We start from the raw sequence: 19,618 nt of genomic DNA on the forward strand, positions 1-19,618 counted from the left end.
TTGTGAAAGTGTGAGCCAACACAGTTTCAGATTTGTGAAAGCTTTATTCTATTTGTGAAAATGCAATAAAGGGAGATTTGACTGTTTTTTCATATGTAGACCACATTGGACCAGGTCCAGATCCGAAACCACTGTACCCAGACTTATCAAATCTGGACTAAATTATTCTAGAGAGCCTAAAGATTCTTAAAAACACAGTTTCAGATTTGTGAAAGCTTTATTTTATTTGTGAAAATAGAATAAAGGGGGATTTCAGTTTTTTTCTCCAGAATTGACAAGTCTAGGTATAGTGGTTCTGGATCTGGACCTGGTCTTATGTGGTCTACATATGAAAAAAACTGCAAAAATCTCCTTTTATTGCATTTTCACAAATAGAATAAAGCTTTCACAAATCTGAAACTGGGATTATAACAATCTTAAGCCTCTCTAGGATATTTTAGGCCAGAATTGACAAGTCTAGGTGTAGTGGTTTTGGATCTGGACCTGGTCCAATGTGGTCTACATATGAAAAAGAACAGGGAAATCCTCCTTTATTGCATTTTCACAAATAGAATAAAGCTTTCACAAATCTGAAACTGTGTTTTTAAGACTCTTTAGCCTCTCTAGGATAATTTAGTCCAAATTTGACAAGTCTAGGTACAATGGTTTTGGCTCTGGACCTGGTCTAATGTGGTCTAAGAGTTTCCCTTAAATTTCCCCTTAATCCTCTGGCGCATAGCAGTCACTACAGTGGACAGCTGTTTAAAAGTAATTTTCTCCAAAATGCAATAGTTTCTAGGGTGGAATTGCATAACCCATAACCTCTGATTAGCTCACATGCACACAAGTGCGCAGGTGACATAGCGAACAAACCATTAGGCTCGTTTGAGATGAGCCAGATCTGCCAGAATCGATCATCGGCAATTGCTGCCCAATGCATGCCGGTTAAGGCAGTTACACACCAACCAGACGGCCAACCGTCGGCAGAAAAGCCAGTCAGACTGATCAGTCTCCCAGAGTTGGTCCAAAAAGTGCCACAGAGCACACCAAAGAGACGAGACGTAATACGTCTCCATAACAGCAGGCGGCGCTAATCTGTATTGTTGCCCAAAAAATGAAAACCGGCAGCTGATTGGACGAACGCATCACATGGGTTTGTTTTCTCCGGAAATTCAAAGCCAGACTGTCATGGCGGCTTGTTCAGAATACGATCTCATATTGTACTAAAATAGCTCACTGAAACATGTTTCTGAAAACATTTTAAGCGAGAAATAGGCCATGCAGTTGCTGAATCTGTCTTCATTTCAGATCAACAAAGGTCAGTTTAAAAAATGTTCGTCAGATTTTGAGAGACTCTAGTCACGCTCATTCCGCTTGCCATTTACGGGTGATTCCCGACTGCCCTGCCTCCGACTGAACATGTCAGGTCGGCCAAAATGAAGGCCGACAACCCCCAGACTCGAGTCACTGACCTCACCAGACTGTCCAACGGCCGATTATCGGGTTAGTGTGTCAGCGCCTTTAGATTTGTGTCCGACTTGATCCCAACTTGCTCTGACGTCATGCACACGTGGGCAACGATAACCACACGAGATCAAGGCGGCTGCAGTTCTGAGACCAGTGACGGACTGGGAACAAAAAACGGCCCTGGCATTTCCACTCACCAGCGGCCCAGCGGTGGGGGGGCGGGGGGGGGGGTCGCAGATGGAACTTTTGACGCACGGAAAGAACACACACTTTTGATAGCCCCAGTGATGGTGAATGTAAACTCCCATGCTATAAACAACTGCACCAAAACATAGACATATAAAAATAAATTAATAAATCATCAGAGCCAGCCGCTCCATAATAATATAATATTCTGAAGTAGCCAAGTACTACACTCCCTCCTGCAGCCTCCATCTCTGTTACTTCTGGTAATCCACATTCAGACCCACAGCAGGCTTGTTGTTCTGTGTTGGTTAGTTCCATAGATTCGTTATCCATGTCTATCTCTTCATCCTCCTCTTGCTCGGTTTGTTCTTCCTCATATTCCTCACTGTCCTGTCTTTCTCCCTGGTTTGCTGGCTAAGATGTGTCGCTAATGCTAGCAGTATTAGCTCTAATGCTAGCTGAAGCTGCACTTGATTTTAAAAACAAATTAGTCAGTTTGCAGCATTTTTCAACGTTAGCCTACAGTGCTCTTATATTTCTCTCTCTTCTTCTCTGCCCAACCCCCCCCCCCCACCCCTTGTGTCGCTTGATGCCTTGATTCTTTTTTTTGTCAACAGTATAGCTTCCAACTTCCAATTTTCTACTTCCAACAACCACGCTGACGCAGACCATAGACAGTATAAAGACGCAGACGCGGTCTACTGTCTTGAAATTCCCAGAAGGCATTGCTTCATTTTAACTTTTGCAAACAAATATTCAAATAAAAGAAATGCATGTAGATTTGTTTTATTTTTTAAACCATGCATGTTTACGTTTTTGAACATCTGATCTGAATAAGTAATTTTGCTATAAAACAATACAGACTAATTCAAGTTCGTGACTGTAGAGGGTAACCTGTGATATCGAGAGACTCATATGTGCTATAAACACAGATCAGATTATGTTGTTGCTAGATGTGAAGGTTTTGGACAAGCTTGGCTATGGTTTGGCCAAAGAACTTTATTATTGAAGCTTTGAAAGGGGGCCGAGAGAAATTATATGGGCCGCTGTTTACAATTAAGTGGCCGCATGGCTGTGACAATCATGCGGCTCTCTGATTGGCCGGCCGGCCCAAACGGCCCATGAGGGCCCGCGGCCCCTCTGGCATCTGCCCAAATGCCAGATTACCAGTCTGTCACTGTCTGAGACGCAGGCAGCGCGGTTGCTTTTCACCGACTGCAAGACCCAGGTGGACCCAGGGCATGCTGGGAAACACCTGGCTCTCAGCTGATCAAACAGCTGATTGGTTCAGAATCGACTCAACGTGATGACATTTTATATAAACTTTTTATTGATTTTGATTTGGAGGGATTTTAACTGCTATTTCTCTGATTTAAAGGCTTATTCTGTACAAACCACATGTTGTGTGGCTGATCATCTACAGTCCCCATTTCCAGGTGAGTCCCGGCTGCCCTGCAGCCGACTGAACAAGTCAGGTCGGCGAAAATGAATGCAGACAGCCCCTCAGACGCACGACGGCACAGGACACACCGAACAGATTTGAGTCACTAGCCAGTAGCTGTTTCTCAATGTCAAGGAAGGATCCTTCGAAGCCAGAATTTGGAGGATGCTACGTCATCGACGTCCATCAACGTCCGTCAAAGGACCGTTCCAATGTTGAGGATCCTCCGAATTCCACCAAGGACTGAGTCCTTTATTCTGAGAATTTCCCATAGACGACAAAGGATGCATATGTGTATCCTTCGCGCTCCCAAATCACCCACAATCCTATGCGCGCGGCTTTGCCAGCTCGTTTAAAAAAATTAAATGGCAGACTTAAGCGGGAGTTGGAGCGGCATCGCTGACGGCGAAATAATCATTTAAATGTAAGTATCTTTAGTGTTTGTGTTATCACCGTTAATCTTTTACATAAATGTAAAGCTTAACGCTTTAATGCTGGTACAAATTGCTATAGTAATTAGGTATACACCTGAGCTAACGTTAAGCTAACTGAACCTATCATTAACATTAGGCTGTTAGCTAGCTAGCTAGCTAGCTGTCTTTTTTTTGCCATTTGTGTTTTTAAAGTTTAATGTCCGGTGGCATTTTCATCTCTTTTATATGTTGTTACTCTATATGCGTAACGTTAGCCGAGATTTATAAATGTGTGTGTTTATCAGTTGTAGCTGCAGGGTGGTAGGTAACGCTGCAACTTATTTACTTCACTATCAACATTACATGAAGGCTAAAATGTATGAGTAGTTTCCCATGTAAAAAGTATAACGTTTCATATAACGTTACGTTATAGCATTCATAATGGTGAACATCTTTTTCTTGTGTTTGCTGTCTTTTAACAGGGACAAACGGAGGTGGTCACTGAGGATGGGAAAGCAAAAGACAAGCAGGGAGACAGAGGCCAAAGAGAGATGTTGAATAGATTATTTTTACTAAAGCCTATTAGAGATTGGCATTCTGAAAATAAATGCATTAAATTAACTGGTTTGTCTGTGTCATTACGTTTTTGGGTGTGTATATAATATAAACTGTTTTTCAGTGTCTATTTCTAACTGAATAATTATATTCAGATGGTACCTGTTTCAATAACTTAGGTATAGAAGCTCAAAAAAGACAAACGAAACGTGTATCTTTATTATAACATTTATTCAAACATTACTATATACTGTACACAATATTCAACATGAAGTGGCGACCAGACTCAGCTGCTGATGATGGCGTTTCCAGACTGCAGACAGAAGGATAAAGCTTTAGGTTAGTCCAGTAGTTATCCAACCTGTCCTGGTAAGATTAGGTTAGTCTAGTAGTTATCCAACCTGTCCTAGTAAGATTATAATTGTATCACAAATATATGTAAGCACACTGTAACATTAAGGTACTACCTTTACTGTGTTAGTGGGTGTTTATCAATGGTTTTGTTATTATGACTTTTCATATGTTGGTTGTAGCCTTGTAGCTTGTGTGTCTATAGTACTATTTAACCTTTCTCACTTGCAGTTTACTGCATATCATACTGCCTGTGGTAGCTCATTAGCTGGTAGTGTTTACCTTGTAGATGCTGATAATATTTTGCACCACATTTGTTTGAAAGCTAGAAGCTGCTGGACAATGAGCTAATGTTACATATATGCAGTAAACTACAAGCTAATGTAAACTGCTACTGTAAGCTTAATGAAATTAAGATTAATTAATGCAATTCTCCTTACCAGTTAAGTGTTATGACAACTATGAACTCCCACGAATTTTTTATTTATTGACATGGGATAAGAGAAAACGACTATTGCTTACATTAAAGCCTATCAGTGTCGGTAACGTTACCTACCTTAGCACGTTGCGGCAAAGTTGCCGACAGAATATTCTCCTCCTGCAAGCAGACTGATGCTGATTCATATTCTCCATCTCAACAAAACAAATTGAACAGCACAGTTCACAGTTCCACATCCATTTCGTCTAGTGTATTGAAATGCAGCGTGGAAGTGAAGGCGGCAAAACATTTTCAATGACGCAAGCACGCAATGACATGCACTTGCTAGCCTGTTCCAATATATGCTCTCCGAATGCTCAGGAGGAGCCTGGCCTAGCCTCTGAAGGATCCTTCCTTGGAAGTACTAGTCCTACCAAGGAAGGATCCTTGACATTGAGAAACGGCTACTGACCTCGCCAGACTGTCCAATGGCCGATTTTCGGCCCTGTGTGTCCACACCTTAAGGGCCGTTACAGAGTCAACGCATCGGTACGCATACGCGTCCGCAAGGCTACGCATCGCTACGCTTCGGCCGCCATTATGCGTAGCCAAATGTGTCGTCCCAGTTTTTGATACGCGACGCGCCGATGCGCACAATACTATGCGTTGTCGGTGGGGGCGACAATGCACGTATTGTACATTAAAAATATTGAATCAACATAGCTGTGCAATTTCATCAAACATAGGACTACTGAGTCACATTTTTCGGTATGTATCAACGTTGTGTGTGTGTAGTCTATGCTGTGTGCCCTCCTCAAGAAGCGAGAGAGAGACCCAAATGTATCTATATATTTTTAAAACCTGCTAAACCATGTTTAAGCGACCTTTTATCAATGTATTGGTCAGTGATACCCAATCGTAGCATACTGTACTGGTGGGGAAACACGCCAGCATCTGATAAAAAGAAGTCAGCCAGCCAGCTGCTCCCTGACAAGAGCCACTCTCCGGGAGGCGATATTACGAATCCCACTATGGCCACGCCAAGACCCGCCCTTCAATAGCATTCACACACTACTATTGGCCAGGCGTCCATGCTAACACGTACAGGTCCTATCCCCTGACCAATCCCCTAACCCTAACCCTAACCTTAACCACTCGAGGTGAAATGCCTAACCCTAACCAATCAAGCTGCTTCGTAGGGCGGGTCTTGGCGTGGCCATAGTGGGATTCGTAATTTTGCCTCCGGGAGGGTCTGGCTCTGCCGACCGAACACCGTGGAGCAATCTGCTACCCCCTGTTGCGTTAGCGGTGTATTGCATTTCATGCATCGCCCGTGACGCTTGGGTCTACTTGCGTCCGCTGTTTAGACTATGAAAGGGAGCGCGTCGCTCGCGTTGCTTGTTCGCGTTGCTCGCGTTGACTCTGTAACGGCCCTAAATGAGCAACAGATCGCATGTAGAGCATTTTGACAGCTAGGCCTACTCTGTCATAATATAAACAACTGGAGACTGTGTAGGAACTGATATATGGGTCTGATATTAAATCGGAATCGGACCACAGTGTTTCTGTGACTTCCTGTTCAGCCTGAAGGCTGCTGGAATCATAGACAGTATGGCTGGAATCGGCTGGAAACTGTTCGACTTGAGAGTGGATTTTTGTCACCGGCTGCTCCCGCCTGCTCTCGTGCACTTTACAGGCGAGGCGCAATCTCGAACGAGCCTATTCTCACACACACACACACACACACACACACACACACACACACACACACACACACACACACACACACACACACACACACACACACACACACACACACACACACACACACACTATACCCTAGGCTAGCCTACACCTCGTTTTCTTTAACAGTAAAGAAAATGTAAGTGGTTATCTGAGCCGCCGTTAGAGGGCAGACTATCCCGAGGCAAAACAGGAAGTTGAAGAGGATATACATTTTTACTTCGCCGAGGAAGAAGCGAACGAAAACAATCACAAACCGACCCGCCAGTCGGTTCTTTCTCCTGCACGTGTTGGATTCAGCATTATCTCTTCGTTTCGACCAAAAGGACACCATGCCTGTTATTTGTGCTGCAATAGGGTGCAACAATAAGTTTGTCAAAGGGTCGGAAATCCGATTCTACAGGTATGTTTTCACCGGTTGAGCGGAAGCGCCATTTCACGTTAGCTTCAACGTTAAGTTCGAAACGTTTACGTAACTTTCATTACCGACATATCCTCTTAAAGTAGTTAAAACTACATTTGCGTATGGATTTAATAACGTTAACTTACATATCGTACAATAACCTCGAAAGGCATCTTTTCTGGTAAAGTTAACGTTATTAGTAACGTGTTATATTTAGCTTGAAAACTTAGTTAGCTAACACGCTGAGCTAGCGTAATATATTTTTAAACCACAAACATTTGCCTTTTTAATGCAGTAAAAATACAATAATATTAAATATTGCCTGTTGCAGCTCTTTTTACTGCTGTATTTTAACGTTATTACCACGTATGATTGTCTTAAACTGGTGCGGCTGTTGAACTATATCTTGTAACGTTAAGCTGATGCACATGAAATATCAAAGTCAGGTTTATTTTGTTTACATGGTTTAACAGTTTGGTCCGACAAAAAGAGAAATCTAAAAGATGTCCGACTGATGGCAGTGTAATAGAAACTGAACTAAAATAATGCTAGGCAATAATAATCAACACAGAAACATAAATGAGTAATAAAAGATACCCACAACATAACAACATAGTGCTCACAAAGACTATTTGCACATCTTTTGGAAGTACACAAGAGGTAACTCAGTAACGGATTGGTTGCTGATGACATGTCTTCATAAAATGTTACTGCATCAAAGTTTGTGCACCAGTTGATGCTTCAGACAATTGCTATGTCCACTTGCATATTTCCAAAATACAGAAAATACTACACAATTTACATATGTGGGTGGTATCTTGGCTAGGTGTTAAGACATCTGTAATGCCTTATATATGCCATATCTGATAAAGCACGATTTCCATGACTGTGTCTAGCCATGGTCTTTAGGGGTTCTATTCTCTCTAAATGCCACGTCCAAGATCGTCTGTATCCTTTTGTTTGTGCCGATGGGCCAATTATGTGTTGTCAGTCTCCACTTAGTCTGAGGCTGTGCCAAAGTTTCCTTCTACAGCACATTTCCATCTCTTTAGCACAGCAAGGACATGATCAATACCCAGCCTAGGGCTGGGCGATATGGAAAAACTCAATATATCATATATAATATTTTTGACCAAATACATCGATGTGGATATTGCGGCGATGTTGTAGGCTTGACAATCTGTGCTTTCACGAAATATGAACACAATAACAGTTTTGATAAATGATCACCAATAATGTGGACATAATGACTAAGTGGGTAAAGGAAAATAATAAACAGCTAGTAAGTCTGGTAAGTTAAGAAAATGACATCACTTTACAGTAATGCAGACTTTAAATCCAGGAAAAGACAACACACGATATTACGATATCCAAAATCTAAGATGATATCTAGCCTTATATATCGATGTCGATATAATATCGGTATATTGCCCAGCCCTAACCCAGCCCCCACAAACCATACACAGCCAGATAGCTTATCTAACAACTTGAAACTATAATCGTAGCAGTGTAAAATAGGCTAGTTTTATATGCTATTTTCTCGCTGTCACTGCAGTCCATGGCTAGCAAAAGTACTGTAGCCTATGGAACAACAACTGAGATGAGGCCTATTTTGGCATATATAATTGACTGCATTTTGCAAATAAAAAAAAAAAAATAATAAAAAAAAAATATATATATATATATTAGTTTTATGTGAATCTTGATTAGCTAAGAATTCTGATGCTGTTTTGAAGAAGCTCATAACCTGCATCATGAAACAAATTCCCATTTTTGAAAAATAAAACAACACATTGTAAACAATTTTGGCAATTTCATTTTGGGCAAATAAATGGTAAATTCAATCACAAATTATGGTGCAAATTCTTAAATGATCACATTTTGTCTAACGAAAGATAAAACAACAAGTCCTCCTCAGCATTTTTATTTGTCTCTCCATCCTTGCGCCGTATATTCTTCGGTTCTACAGCCAAAAACAAAACCTCTAAGGTTTCTAAGGTGAGTGCACGTGAGTGAGTATTGGTGTGCAAATTAGTTTCTGTGTCCCCTCCGTTGCCTCTGTGCGCTTATACGTCAACTACGCAAATGCATCAATTTGCCTGCCGGAAGACAGTACTAACATTAATCGTCGATAGGTGTGAATGTTGAAATCATGCAGCCTAGTTTGAAAACTAGAGATGCACCGATTACAACTTTATAGGTCAATTCCGATTTTCATTGAGTTAGACCAGCCGATACCGATTTTAGCCGATTCCGATTTCATTTTTTTCTAACCACTTTAAAGCACACGCAAATATATATTTTTTTAATCTTTTCTTTAATAGAACATTTTGCACAGAACATAGAAATTTTTTGAACAGATAATGGATCACTATAAAATAGAACTATAGAAATTACTCCTGGTGTGGGAAATTCACACACATCTGATGTGCAATATTAGAACCATTTCCTTCTTTTCACATCCAATATCCAACTAAAAAAAATTTGATTTTGGTTGACCGGCATGAAATCGGCATATGTCAGACTGACCTGCCGGTCGCCGGTCATGGCCGAGCAAGTGAAAACTGGCCAATTCCAGTCACCTGCCGGTCTATTGGTGCATCTCTATTGAAAACATCTATTCTCTCTTCTGTGTATTTAGGTTCCCACTCAGCAAACCTCAGCTTGCCAGCAAATGGGTACAAAGCCTGGGGATGAAAAACTTCATCCCAACTGCCAACACCTGCCTCTGCTCAGAGCATTTCAGGACCGACTGCTTCAGGGATTACAATGGCAAACAGTTTCTGAGGGAGGATGCAGTGCCCACCATATTCACCCAGGGGCAGGATTCATCAAAGGTGTTATAGAAACTCTTCTTCTGTAACAGTTTGTGTTCAGTCTAAACAACTCATCCTGTTGTATTTTACATGACCTTTTTTACTGTGACCATTCCACAGATTGAACTGCGTAAAAGAGGGGTGGTACCAAAGGAGACAAATGTTGCAAATCAAACGGGAACGCAAGCAGAAAGAGACCGAGCGAAAGAGGGCGCCAGTCTACGCAGGGAAAAAAGAGGAGGAATGAGGGTGAGTTTTCTCTTACTGTTGTGTGTACTGTGGCTAGCAGATCTGGAATTTCATTCCACAGGGGGAGGGCCACTTGGTATTGAATGGCATTTCATTCAGGATTAAATAAATGTATTAATACATAATTAAATAAATATGAGTATGAAATAAACCCTGAAACAAATAAATGAGGCAATACATATTTTCAGATGAGTCAGCTTAGATGAATACATAAATTGGTTTCTAATTAATAAATGTTTTTCAAAGGACTACTTGTATTTATTTTACTTTCTTGTTTCCATTTCTTACATTAAAATGAATGGGGTGTGGTTATCTCACTAATTCCACAGACCATAGAGTTAAAAGTGTTAAAATTCCAGTTATGAATGTGCACGGAACAAATATTTGTGGCTGTGTTTTAGTTGTTAAAAAACAAACAAATATCCCCATCATTATTTTGTCTTCATATTTCACACACGTTGCCTGTTAACAACGGGAGAACGGTAACATTTTTTTTCTCTGTGCAACGCGGCGTGGCTCCGTCAAATTAGACTAGGTGCATTTTGAGCGGAGCTGAGAGCTGCGTCTTCCCTTTGCAGCAGAGGCGGCTCTCCGCTCTGAATTCAACTTATCAGCCACTCCCGACTCACTTCCACTGCGACCTCCTCCTCGTTCAGAAATAGTGGCTGGTTTCAGCAGTCGGTCTGGTTCTCTCCTCTTCCTGGATTGGCCAACAGCACAGTGAAACTAACTAACTAGCTAGCTGGCTAGCACGTATGCTACAGACGAAAGCTAGGAACCTAGCGTGCTATGAATCAACAAAGCGGGCTAACGCCAGCTAGCTCAATGACTCACACCTGCATGATGATATACTAATGGTATTGGTTAAGAGGGGCCAAACCATGACTCTTCTTGGATCACAGTCCCGACTGGCATTTCATCAAATATTACACCACACAACAGGGGTTGTGAGGCGCATTCCTAACCGGCCACCGCAAGCGGACACTGGGGACATATTGATTTAAAATAAGATTTGGTTATTAGGTTACACTAGGTTAGGTGTTGTCTATCTACAAGCCAACCATTTGCAATTGTAGCCAATCTTTCCCTTTTCAACGGTTTATGGCACAGGTAGTTTTGTTGCACCGGAGCCCAGCCATGTCAATGCGTCACGGTGCGAAGTCCCTCCTTAAAAATTGCTGTACGCAGCTGAGCACACACTGCGTTACAACCGGCAAGAGGCGCACCTTTTTGATACTGGATTATTTGATTTCTGTGAATATTTCACAAAGGTCACAAAGAAGATACAGCTTACTACAGAAGAGGACTTGGATATGGAACTAGCCTCATCAGAGAGCAACAGTGAGGACAGTGAATATGATTCGGACAGAGAAGAAATGTTTTCTAATAGCCATGACGACCCTTTAGATCTGTAAGTATTTTGAATGATCTTTTACTTTTTATCATTATTTGTATAGCAATGTTTTCCTTCTTCCTTTCAAATTGCGCCCCCAGGGACGATTTAAACTGTATTGAATTGAATAAGCCTGTATCAAATAAATTCAAGAAGCGGTCTTTTATTCACAACTTTATTTGAGCGGTACCGCGTTTAACAAACATAATTTCAATACTTAAAATCTGATGCAGTATACAGAAAAATACCTAATAGCTCCTTTTTATCCCCAATCCCGATACAAACATACTATTGTAGTTGTACCAGTCTTGGAATGAATTTATTTTTGTATTTGCCCCCGATTCCCTTTTAGTTAGTTTCTCTTTATGTATATTTAATATGACGTCATATATAAAAGTTGCTTTTGTGCATGTAATATTTAACTAAAAAAATAGTTTTTGTCAAGCTTGTAAACAAATTGATCTGTATTTAGATTACATTACACTTTTGATTGAGATAATAAATTGTGAATGACCGATAGGGATATTTTGCTAACAACTGTGCATTGCATTGTGTTTTGTAGATCAAATGAAGATAGTGATTTGGATTGGGAGCCCGGCACTAAACCAGGCAAGCACCCAACCCCTTTCCCTACTAAATCCAGTAGGCGGAAGCGGAAACGCTCCTCTTCTGCAGCCAGTAGCACCGCCTCCAGTGACTTGGATATGGAACTATCCACATCAGAGACCGACAGCGAGAACAGTGAATATGATTCGGAAACGGAAGAAATGTTTGCCAATGGCCATGACAGCATTTTAGATTGGTGAGTATTTAGGGTGATTTTTGTTTTTGTTTTGTTTTTTAAATCGTGATTTTTTTTATTTTTTTTTTATAGCCATGTTTTCCTTCTTCTTTTGTCTTCTGTATTGAGATTACATTACACATTTGAGATAATAAATTGTGAATGTCCAATTGGGATTTCCTCGCCACTGTCACACTAACTGCTTGCTCTTGGGGAATTACTGGAATTGTTGGGTCTCTGTAATTTGTTTGATACTATAAGTAAAATTGAATTGAATATGTTGCTAACTTTTGCAGCTCAAATGAAGATAGTGGTTCGGATTGGGAGCCCGACACTCAACCGGACAAGAACCCAGCTCCCTCCCCCGCTGACCCTCTAACTCCCCCCAGTGGATTGGTGGGTGCTGCTTCCAGCACACCCACCGCTGGACGTTCACTTTCCCATGCTGCCAGAGGTAGAGGTAGAAGAGGAAGGACACCTAGAGCATCCGGTTCTCGTCCTGCCCCCCACACAGCGGACCAGCAGTGGCATACTGTGGATGACCCGGATGTTTTGCCTGATCCACTGGTCTTCATGCCAGCAAGACCACCTGGACCACAGCAGGGCACCAGGGTTGCTCGCAGTCCACTGCAATTCTTTAAACTTTTTTTTACAGAGGCTGTGCTCAAGACTTTGTTGGCAAACACCAATGCAAATGGTGCCAAGCAAAAAGAAGGGAAAAAAGGAGCATGGCGCGACATCACCATCAGTGACATGTTCTCCTTCATTGCTATGGTGATTTACATGGGCTTGTTACGGTGCTCTGCGCTGGTGGACTACTGGAGACAATCCCGACTCTACTCTCTCCCATTCCCCTCCTCCGTCATTTCACGGAACAAATTCTTCACCATCTGCCGTGCTCTGCACTTAAGTGACATCACAGCTGACGAGGAGAATAATGCCAAGAAGCGGACACCAGGATACGACCGTCTTGGCAAGATAAAGCCCGTGTACGAGGACATTGTCAAAGCATGCAAGTCACACTTCCAACCCGGTCAGCACATTTCAATTGATGAACGAACGATGGCATCAAAGGCGATGCTGTCTCTCAAGCAGCATGTCCGGAACAAGCAGGGTTACAAGCTGTTTGTACTGGCCGATTCTGATTGTGGCTACACATGGAACTTTTTTGTGCATCAGGGCAGGTCATCTGGCTCTGGGAAGGGACCGGGGTACGAGTCGGTCATGTCCCTCATGGACTTCAAATGTCTGGGCACAGGTTATCATCTCTATGTTGATAACTTCTACACCAGTTCTCAACTTTTCAAGGACCTGTTGAAAAAGGGGATTGGGGCGTGTGGCACTATTCGTGCAAACAGAGTTGGGTTTCCTCACAATTTCCCCAGGGGTACTCCCCGGGGCACCATACAGTGGATCAGGAACGGCGAAGTGCTTTTTGTGAAGTGGATGGACACCCAAGAGGTCGTTGTGTGTTCCACCATCCACAAGGCCTTCAATGGTGATGCGGTCAGGAGGAGAGTGAAGACAGCTGGGAAGTGGGTGCAGACTGATGTCCCTATTCCAGTTGCTGTCAAAGACTATAACCAGCACATGGGGGAGGTTTACCGGTCCGATGCCCTCGCTGGGTATTACAATGTCGTCCGCAAGACCAAGAAGTGGTACCGGACTTTTTTCTTCCACTTGGTGGACATTGCTGTGGTGAACGCCCACATTCTTTATCAACAATGCTACAGGGATCCTGCTATGACACAGAAGGAATTCCGGCAGGCCCTTGTTGAGGAGCTTGCAGACCTAGGCTCTGAGTCACAGTCTCTAGCTTCTAAGAAGAAATTCCCTTTCCCCTCCGACCAAACGGCTTCGCACAAGCTACGCTACTTTGCAGAGGGACTCGATGTGCCTAGACGGGCTGCAAGCACCACAGGCAGAAGGAACTGCGTGCTCTGCCATCGGAAAACACCAGTTGGCTGTGTGTCATGTAATGTGCCCTTGTGCTTCGTGGTACAGAGGGACTGTTTCAATATCTGGCACAGACAGAATGGACTTTAGACAATGGCCCCTGATCAGAACACGGAGTCTTACGGAGTAAGTTTTGTGCTTCCTGAGACGTGTGTGTGTGTGTGTGTGTGTGTGTGTGTTGTGTGTGTTGTTGTGTGTTGTTGTGTGTGTGTGTGTGTGTGTGTGTGTGTGTGTGTGTGTGTTTTTGTGTGTGTGTGTGTGTGTGTGTGTGTGTGTGTGTGTGTGTGTATATACTATGTGTATGTATATACTGTATATTATGTGTGTATATACTGTATGTGTGTATATACTGTATGTGTGTATATACTGTATGTGTGTATATACTGTATATTGTGTGTGTATATACTGTATGTATTTTTGTATAGCAGTGATGTTGATAGGTTCAATGTAGTGAGTCCCCATTAAAGCTTTTTTTTATTGACAAATTGTTCAACTCGTGTTATATGGTTATAATTATGGTTACATTCAATCAGTGTGAGTTTATTTACCAATACCAAGTACTCTAACAGGTTCTTTTTCATTACTAAAGAATGTTTTTTTTTATTTTGTATTTAAAAAAAGAACAAAAAAAACATTTAGAACAAGATTATAATTTATTTATATTTTAAATCTAACTAAATATTGTTTCTAGAGCAGCAATAGTATAGTTTACAACAGCAAAGTCACTGAATAAACTTATTAATAATAATTGACTAGAAACCAATCTAAAAGGTCAGTCAATGGTGGATATTCACAGGTTAAGAGCATTAAACCACAATTGTCACTTTTCTTCTTATGATTAACTATTGCCAACGCATAAACCAATGGGGAATAATTTACCAAAGCATAAAATGTACTTATTTATTTTGTCACAGGGCGGACGAGGAGGCCGTGGAGGAAAACAACCTTCTGACAGGTGAGGCTGTGTGTGGGTGTTTCCTCTTTCTTACTGTAATATATTTCTTTAAGGTATTCACCTCTTTATCTCTTATATTCAGAGAAGTGAATGAGTGTCCTTTGAAACACTGAGCTCTTTTCATCATGTATCCCCATCCCAGATAAGCCTGATGCTTGTTCACTCGAAAAATGTTCTTCTTCTGAATCAATTTGCAATGTGGCCATCACCAGACTTTCTTGTGAAACCGAAAAGTACACCCAAAAGAAAAAGACTTGGAACTGTCTGTGACCCATATCTTACATATTTGTGGTCACGATGTAATTTGTGATGTATTTCTCTTTTCTGACACGAATAACTGACCCAAACGCAGACAGTATATGCATATGTGAGATATTTTCAGCACATGTACAATACGTTTCGATAGCAGGAAACCTTGTCCAACCTGAACATCACTTAAGGTTTTGATGTCTGTGTCTAAAAAAACAAAGAGCAAATGTTAGTTTCTACAACCGCCAACATTTACCAATTAGAAATCCGTTGTTGACGAGGCAGACGTATACATTTCCCTCCCACAGAAGCTTAAAGGTTCTCCTTATACATCCAGGGCCAGACAGAGCCAAGGCTGTGTATGAACATTGGCTTTCTTTTCAGCGCAGACACAGAACGAACAGCTAGTGGGCCGCAAGGAGATAAGTCACAGAATTTGACAAAAAGTGTATTGGATTAGAGTCGGACTCCTTCTTTTAATCGAACAGAATAAAATGCAGCACTCTGAGTAGAAGGCAGCTGTATTCAGCTTTAAAGGACAATTCCGGCGCAAAATGAACCTAGGGGTTAATAACGTATCGAACGAGTCGAACGTTCTCTGGGATCTGTTTTCATGCTAATAGAATGCATCTTTAGCTTTAAAGCCCCAGTGTGTAACGTTTGTAGTTGTTCATTATCAAAATCTGTATTGCCCTTCACAAATGTGTCCTTTTTCATGAATATTGACCACCACCATCAATTTCAAGTATTCCTATTGGCTTGGAATTTTACATTTGCGCTTGCATGACCTGGGGTAGACGCTCCATAATGATGCGCCATCTTGAAATGCGTTAGCCGGTAAGGGACATACAGGCTATACTGCTCCGCCTTTCGCGTTTTCGACTGCTAATGGGTATTGTCGCTTTCTGGCCCTGGCAAGTTTGAAGAAGGAAACATGGAGGACCACAGGTATTCAAAATCCCAAAAAAATCCCAAATCCTTCTTCTTCCCCCAGAAAAAGAAAACGGATATTGAAAAGAGCAAGAGACCGGAAAAAGAGTCAACATTGGAGCTGCTTTGGAGGCACACACCAAATCCCAACTAGTTAATTATCCTCCGGACCGCTGCAGTCTCCTTTTCTTTCTCTCTCCTTTCCGTCGGGGTGCGCGTCGCGTGCCGCCGCTCGTTGTCCTGGCGCTCTCCGACGCAACTCATGGATGTATTAAGAGAACGTATGAACTCCAACAATGACGGCTGATAGACGGCCTTTTGTACACCTTCGCTTTTTGAAGCGTGAAGGCTACCGTAGTTACAATACTGCGTGGCGAGAGAGAGTTGATTGCGATATATGATCTCAACGCTAGATGGGAGTAATTCTTACACAATGTAGCTTTAAACGACCTACCGTAACCCGGTGGTTAGCTGCTAACGCTAGCTTTCGGGGCAGAGGGTAAATCGCTATTTCTACACCACTAACAAGGCTCAAAATAGCACCACACTTTCATGGTAGCATAATGAGGGTCCCTACATGTAAACCGAAGCATTGAGAACTTTGTAAGTGTACAGACAGTTAATTAAAAAGATAGTTTATAAAGACAGTATTGTTCACTATACAGGCAGGCGCCATCTTGGAAAACAGTCATGAGCAGTCGAATCACGAACGCTGTGTTTGAGCTATGTTACTGGTTACTGGTTGCATGTTGCTTGTCTTTCGACTGCTCATGACTGTTTTCCAAAATGGCACCCACATGTAAACATGAACGTCTTTATAATCTATCTTGTTAATAAACTGTCTGTACACTTACAAAGTTCTCAGTGCTTCGGTTTACATGTAGGGACCCTCATTATGCTACCGTTGAAGTGTGGTGCTATTTTGAGCCTTGTTAGTGGTATAGAAATAGTGATTTACCCTCTGCCCGGAAGCGATGCTACTTACCGATTTCGCGTAGCTTGTTTAAAGCTTAGAGACTCATTCGATTAGCATGAAAACAGAGTACACTCGGTACACATTATGTTATTAATCCCTAGGTTCATTTTTCGCTGGAATTGTCCTTTAATTCACAGAAGTAACAATGGATTCAGAAAAAAAGTAGCCAAAACATAAAATAGAAAACTTTTAAACCACTCCTGCAACATAATCTACTTGTCTCTGTCCATCCATGACCTCGGCATCGTCCAAAAAGTCATATATTTTCCCAAATTATAACTAAATACACAGCTTCTACTTGTAGCTAGTGCAGTAAGCTGTTGTCTACTAAATAATAGCTATCTGTTAAATGAATTGTGAAAAAGATACCAGCGGCAGGTAGTCTTGACGTTCCACTTCCGGGATTGCTCCGTTGCCGACGGAAATTCCGCCGGATTTCACTCATTTAGGCAGGATATGCGTTGCCTTGGGCTTCCTTTTGTGTTGGCATTTTAAACTCCAGTCGATTTATGAGGACTATGGTTAACCTTTTCTCAGATCTCTGCAGGGTAAATCCAGACAGCTAGCTAGACTATCTGTCCAACCTGAGTTTTCTGTTGCACGTCCTCCGCAGCGCCGTTGTGGAGGAAGGTCTGGCAAAGCGAGGCTAAGCGGCAGGTAACGATAGGTATAGGTTTAAAAATGACACAAACTTTTTGGGTGACAGGGCCAGGCAATTTTTCTTATGTCTGGATGTTGTTTCTACTTTTACTAGACCTTCTTGGTTGGTGGCTTGTTTTTTTTTTTTTTTTTAGTACCACAGTGGCCATAGGAGGTGCAGTAGAGTCTCATTGTCTGTCAAGTTTGTGAATATTTTCCATATCTAGGGAAATCTTTTTATAGAGTCAGATACAAGTAAAACTGAAACAGTAATGAAAGGAAAAACCCACTGAGTGGAAAATGTTTGAAGAAGACTCGATCAGCAGTGTCAATCTTTTCATCTTGTGCCTTCAGGCAGGCTGTTGGAGCCAAGAGCAGAGTGTACGACAGCAAAGGCCGACTGCTCTCCAACAACAAGGACATGTGTGACTGTCTGGACGTGGACTGTATGGGCTGCTTCTACCCGTGCCCTGACTGCGGCTCACGCAAGTGTGGCGTCGAGTGCCGCTGCGACAGGAAGTGGCTTTACGAGCAGGTGGAGGTGGAGGGTGGAGAGATCATCCGGAACAAGTTTGCTATTTAGTTAACGACTCTTTTTGGGGACTTCTGGGAATAGCGCCCTGAATTCCGTTGCCAGTCAGGCTGATGGACCAGTTTAAAACTGATATATTTTTTTTTAAAGGACTCTTCCACAATGTGCACTGCTATTTATCTGCCCGTGTTGGATGTGCTTGTTGTTGCTCTTAAAATTGTTGAGTGTTCCATTTTTTAAGCTTTTTATTTCTTAGATAATTTTTTGGGTATTTTTAGGACTTTATTGACAGGACAGCTGAAGAAATGAAAGGGGGGAGAGAGAGAGAGAGGGGGAATGACATGCAGCATAGGGCCGCAGTCGAACCCGGGCCCGTTGCGTCTAGGAGTAAACCTCTATACATGGGCGCCCGCGCTACCAACTGAGCTAGCCGGGCGCCCTCCAGTTAATGTTTTAACGTGCCATTCTCTGTTAAGAAACTCTTTTCTAAATGTTTAATGTCTGCACTGTAACATCTGCAGAGGTGAGACACACTTACCCTGATTGTTTAATGTCCAACTGTCTCAGGTGAAATCCCAAATTCCACTTTGTCCCAACGGGTTGCTGAAGTCTGTGTAGTTTAATAATTCATTTTTGTTCTACTTGGATTATTAAAGAAGTGAAAACTGATGTGACATCATAATACATTTGAAATACGCAACTGGAATCATGACACACACTTTGAAAGATCTGTGACATTTATGGATGTACACGTTGCATATTTTCATTTAAGAGGAAAAACTGTCTGGACCATAAATGTTCAAGGAAACATTTTACATTATATTAATCAGCAGTTGTTAGTAATAAAAAAAGAGTTTTTGAAGCATAAGCAATGATGTTTTTTTGTTTTGCATATTGAATAAAATATTTTTTCAAATCTGACTGTAGTGTTCAAGCTTCAAAACGCATCTGTATGTATGACCTTTCTTGTGAAAAAAAATACCCACGGCTAGTGACGGTCAAATGAAGCTTCGCGAACCAGTGTCTTTACTTTCTGAGCTCACTAGATGGCGCTCTCTGTTCAAAGAAAAAGGTGAAATGAATGGCAATTCAATGGGTTTTCAAACCCTTTGTTGAACAGAGAGCGCCATCTAGTGAGCTCAGAAAGTAAAGACTGGTTCGCGAAGCTTCATTTGACCATCACTAC

The 19,618-nt window shown here is 41.9% G+C and overlaps 1 protein-coding gene across 2 annotated transcripts; it reads left to right on the forward strand.

Annotated features, from left to right (window-relative positions):
* Positions 1-6,596: 6,596 nt before the first annotated feature.
* On the forward strand, positions 6,597-19,101 carry LOC120555721 (ADP-ribosylation factor-like 14 effector protein). 2 transcript variants are annotated; one of them, XM_039794712.1, is made up of 6 exons: positions 6,597-6,956; positions 9,598-9,793; positions 9,893-10,021; positions 11,293-11,432; positions 11,977-12,216; positions 12,492-14,336. In XM_039794712.1, the coding sequence occupies exons 1-6, from the start codon at positions 6,886-6,888 to the stop codon at positions 14,239-14,241; spliced, it is 2,526 nt and encodes an 841-aa protein (XP_039650646.1). In that variant the 5' UTR covers positions 6,597-6,885; the 3' UTR covers positions 14,242-14,336. The 2 variants fall into 2 exon arrangements, with proteins under 2 accessions (XP_039650646.1, XP_039650647.1); XM_039794713.1 differs by lacking the exons at positions 11,293-11,432; positions 11,977-12,216; positions 12,492-14,336 and adding exons at positions 15,066-15,106; positions 18,255-19,101 and having other exon boundaries at positions 6,628-6,956.
* The last annotated feature ends 517 nt before the right edge of the window (positions 19,102-19,618 follow it).

The sequence above is a fragment of the Perca fluviatilis genome, chromosome 3 (assembly GCF_010015445.1).
Source record: "Perca fluviatilis chromosome 3, GENO_Pfluv_1.0, whole genome shotgun sequence".
In the NCBI taxonomy this organism is placed as follows: Eukaryota; Metazoa; Chordata; class Actinopteri; order Perciformes; family Percidae; genus Perca; species Perca fluviatilis.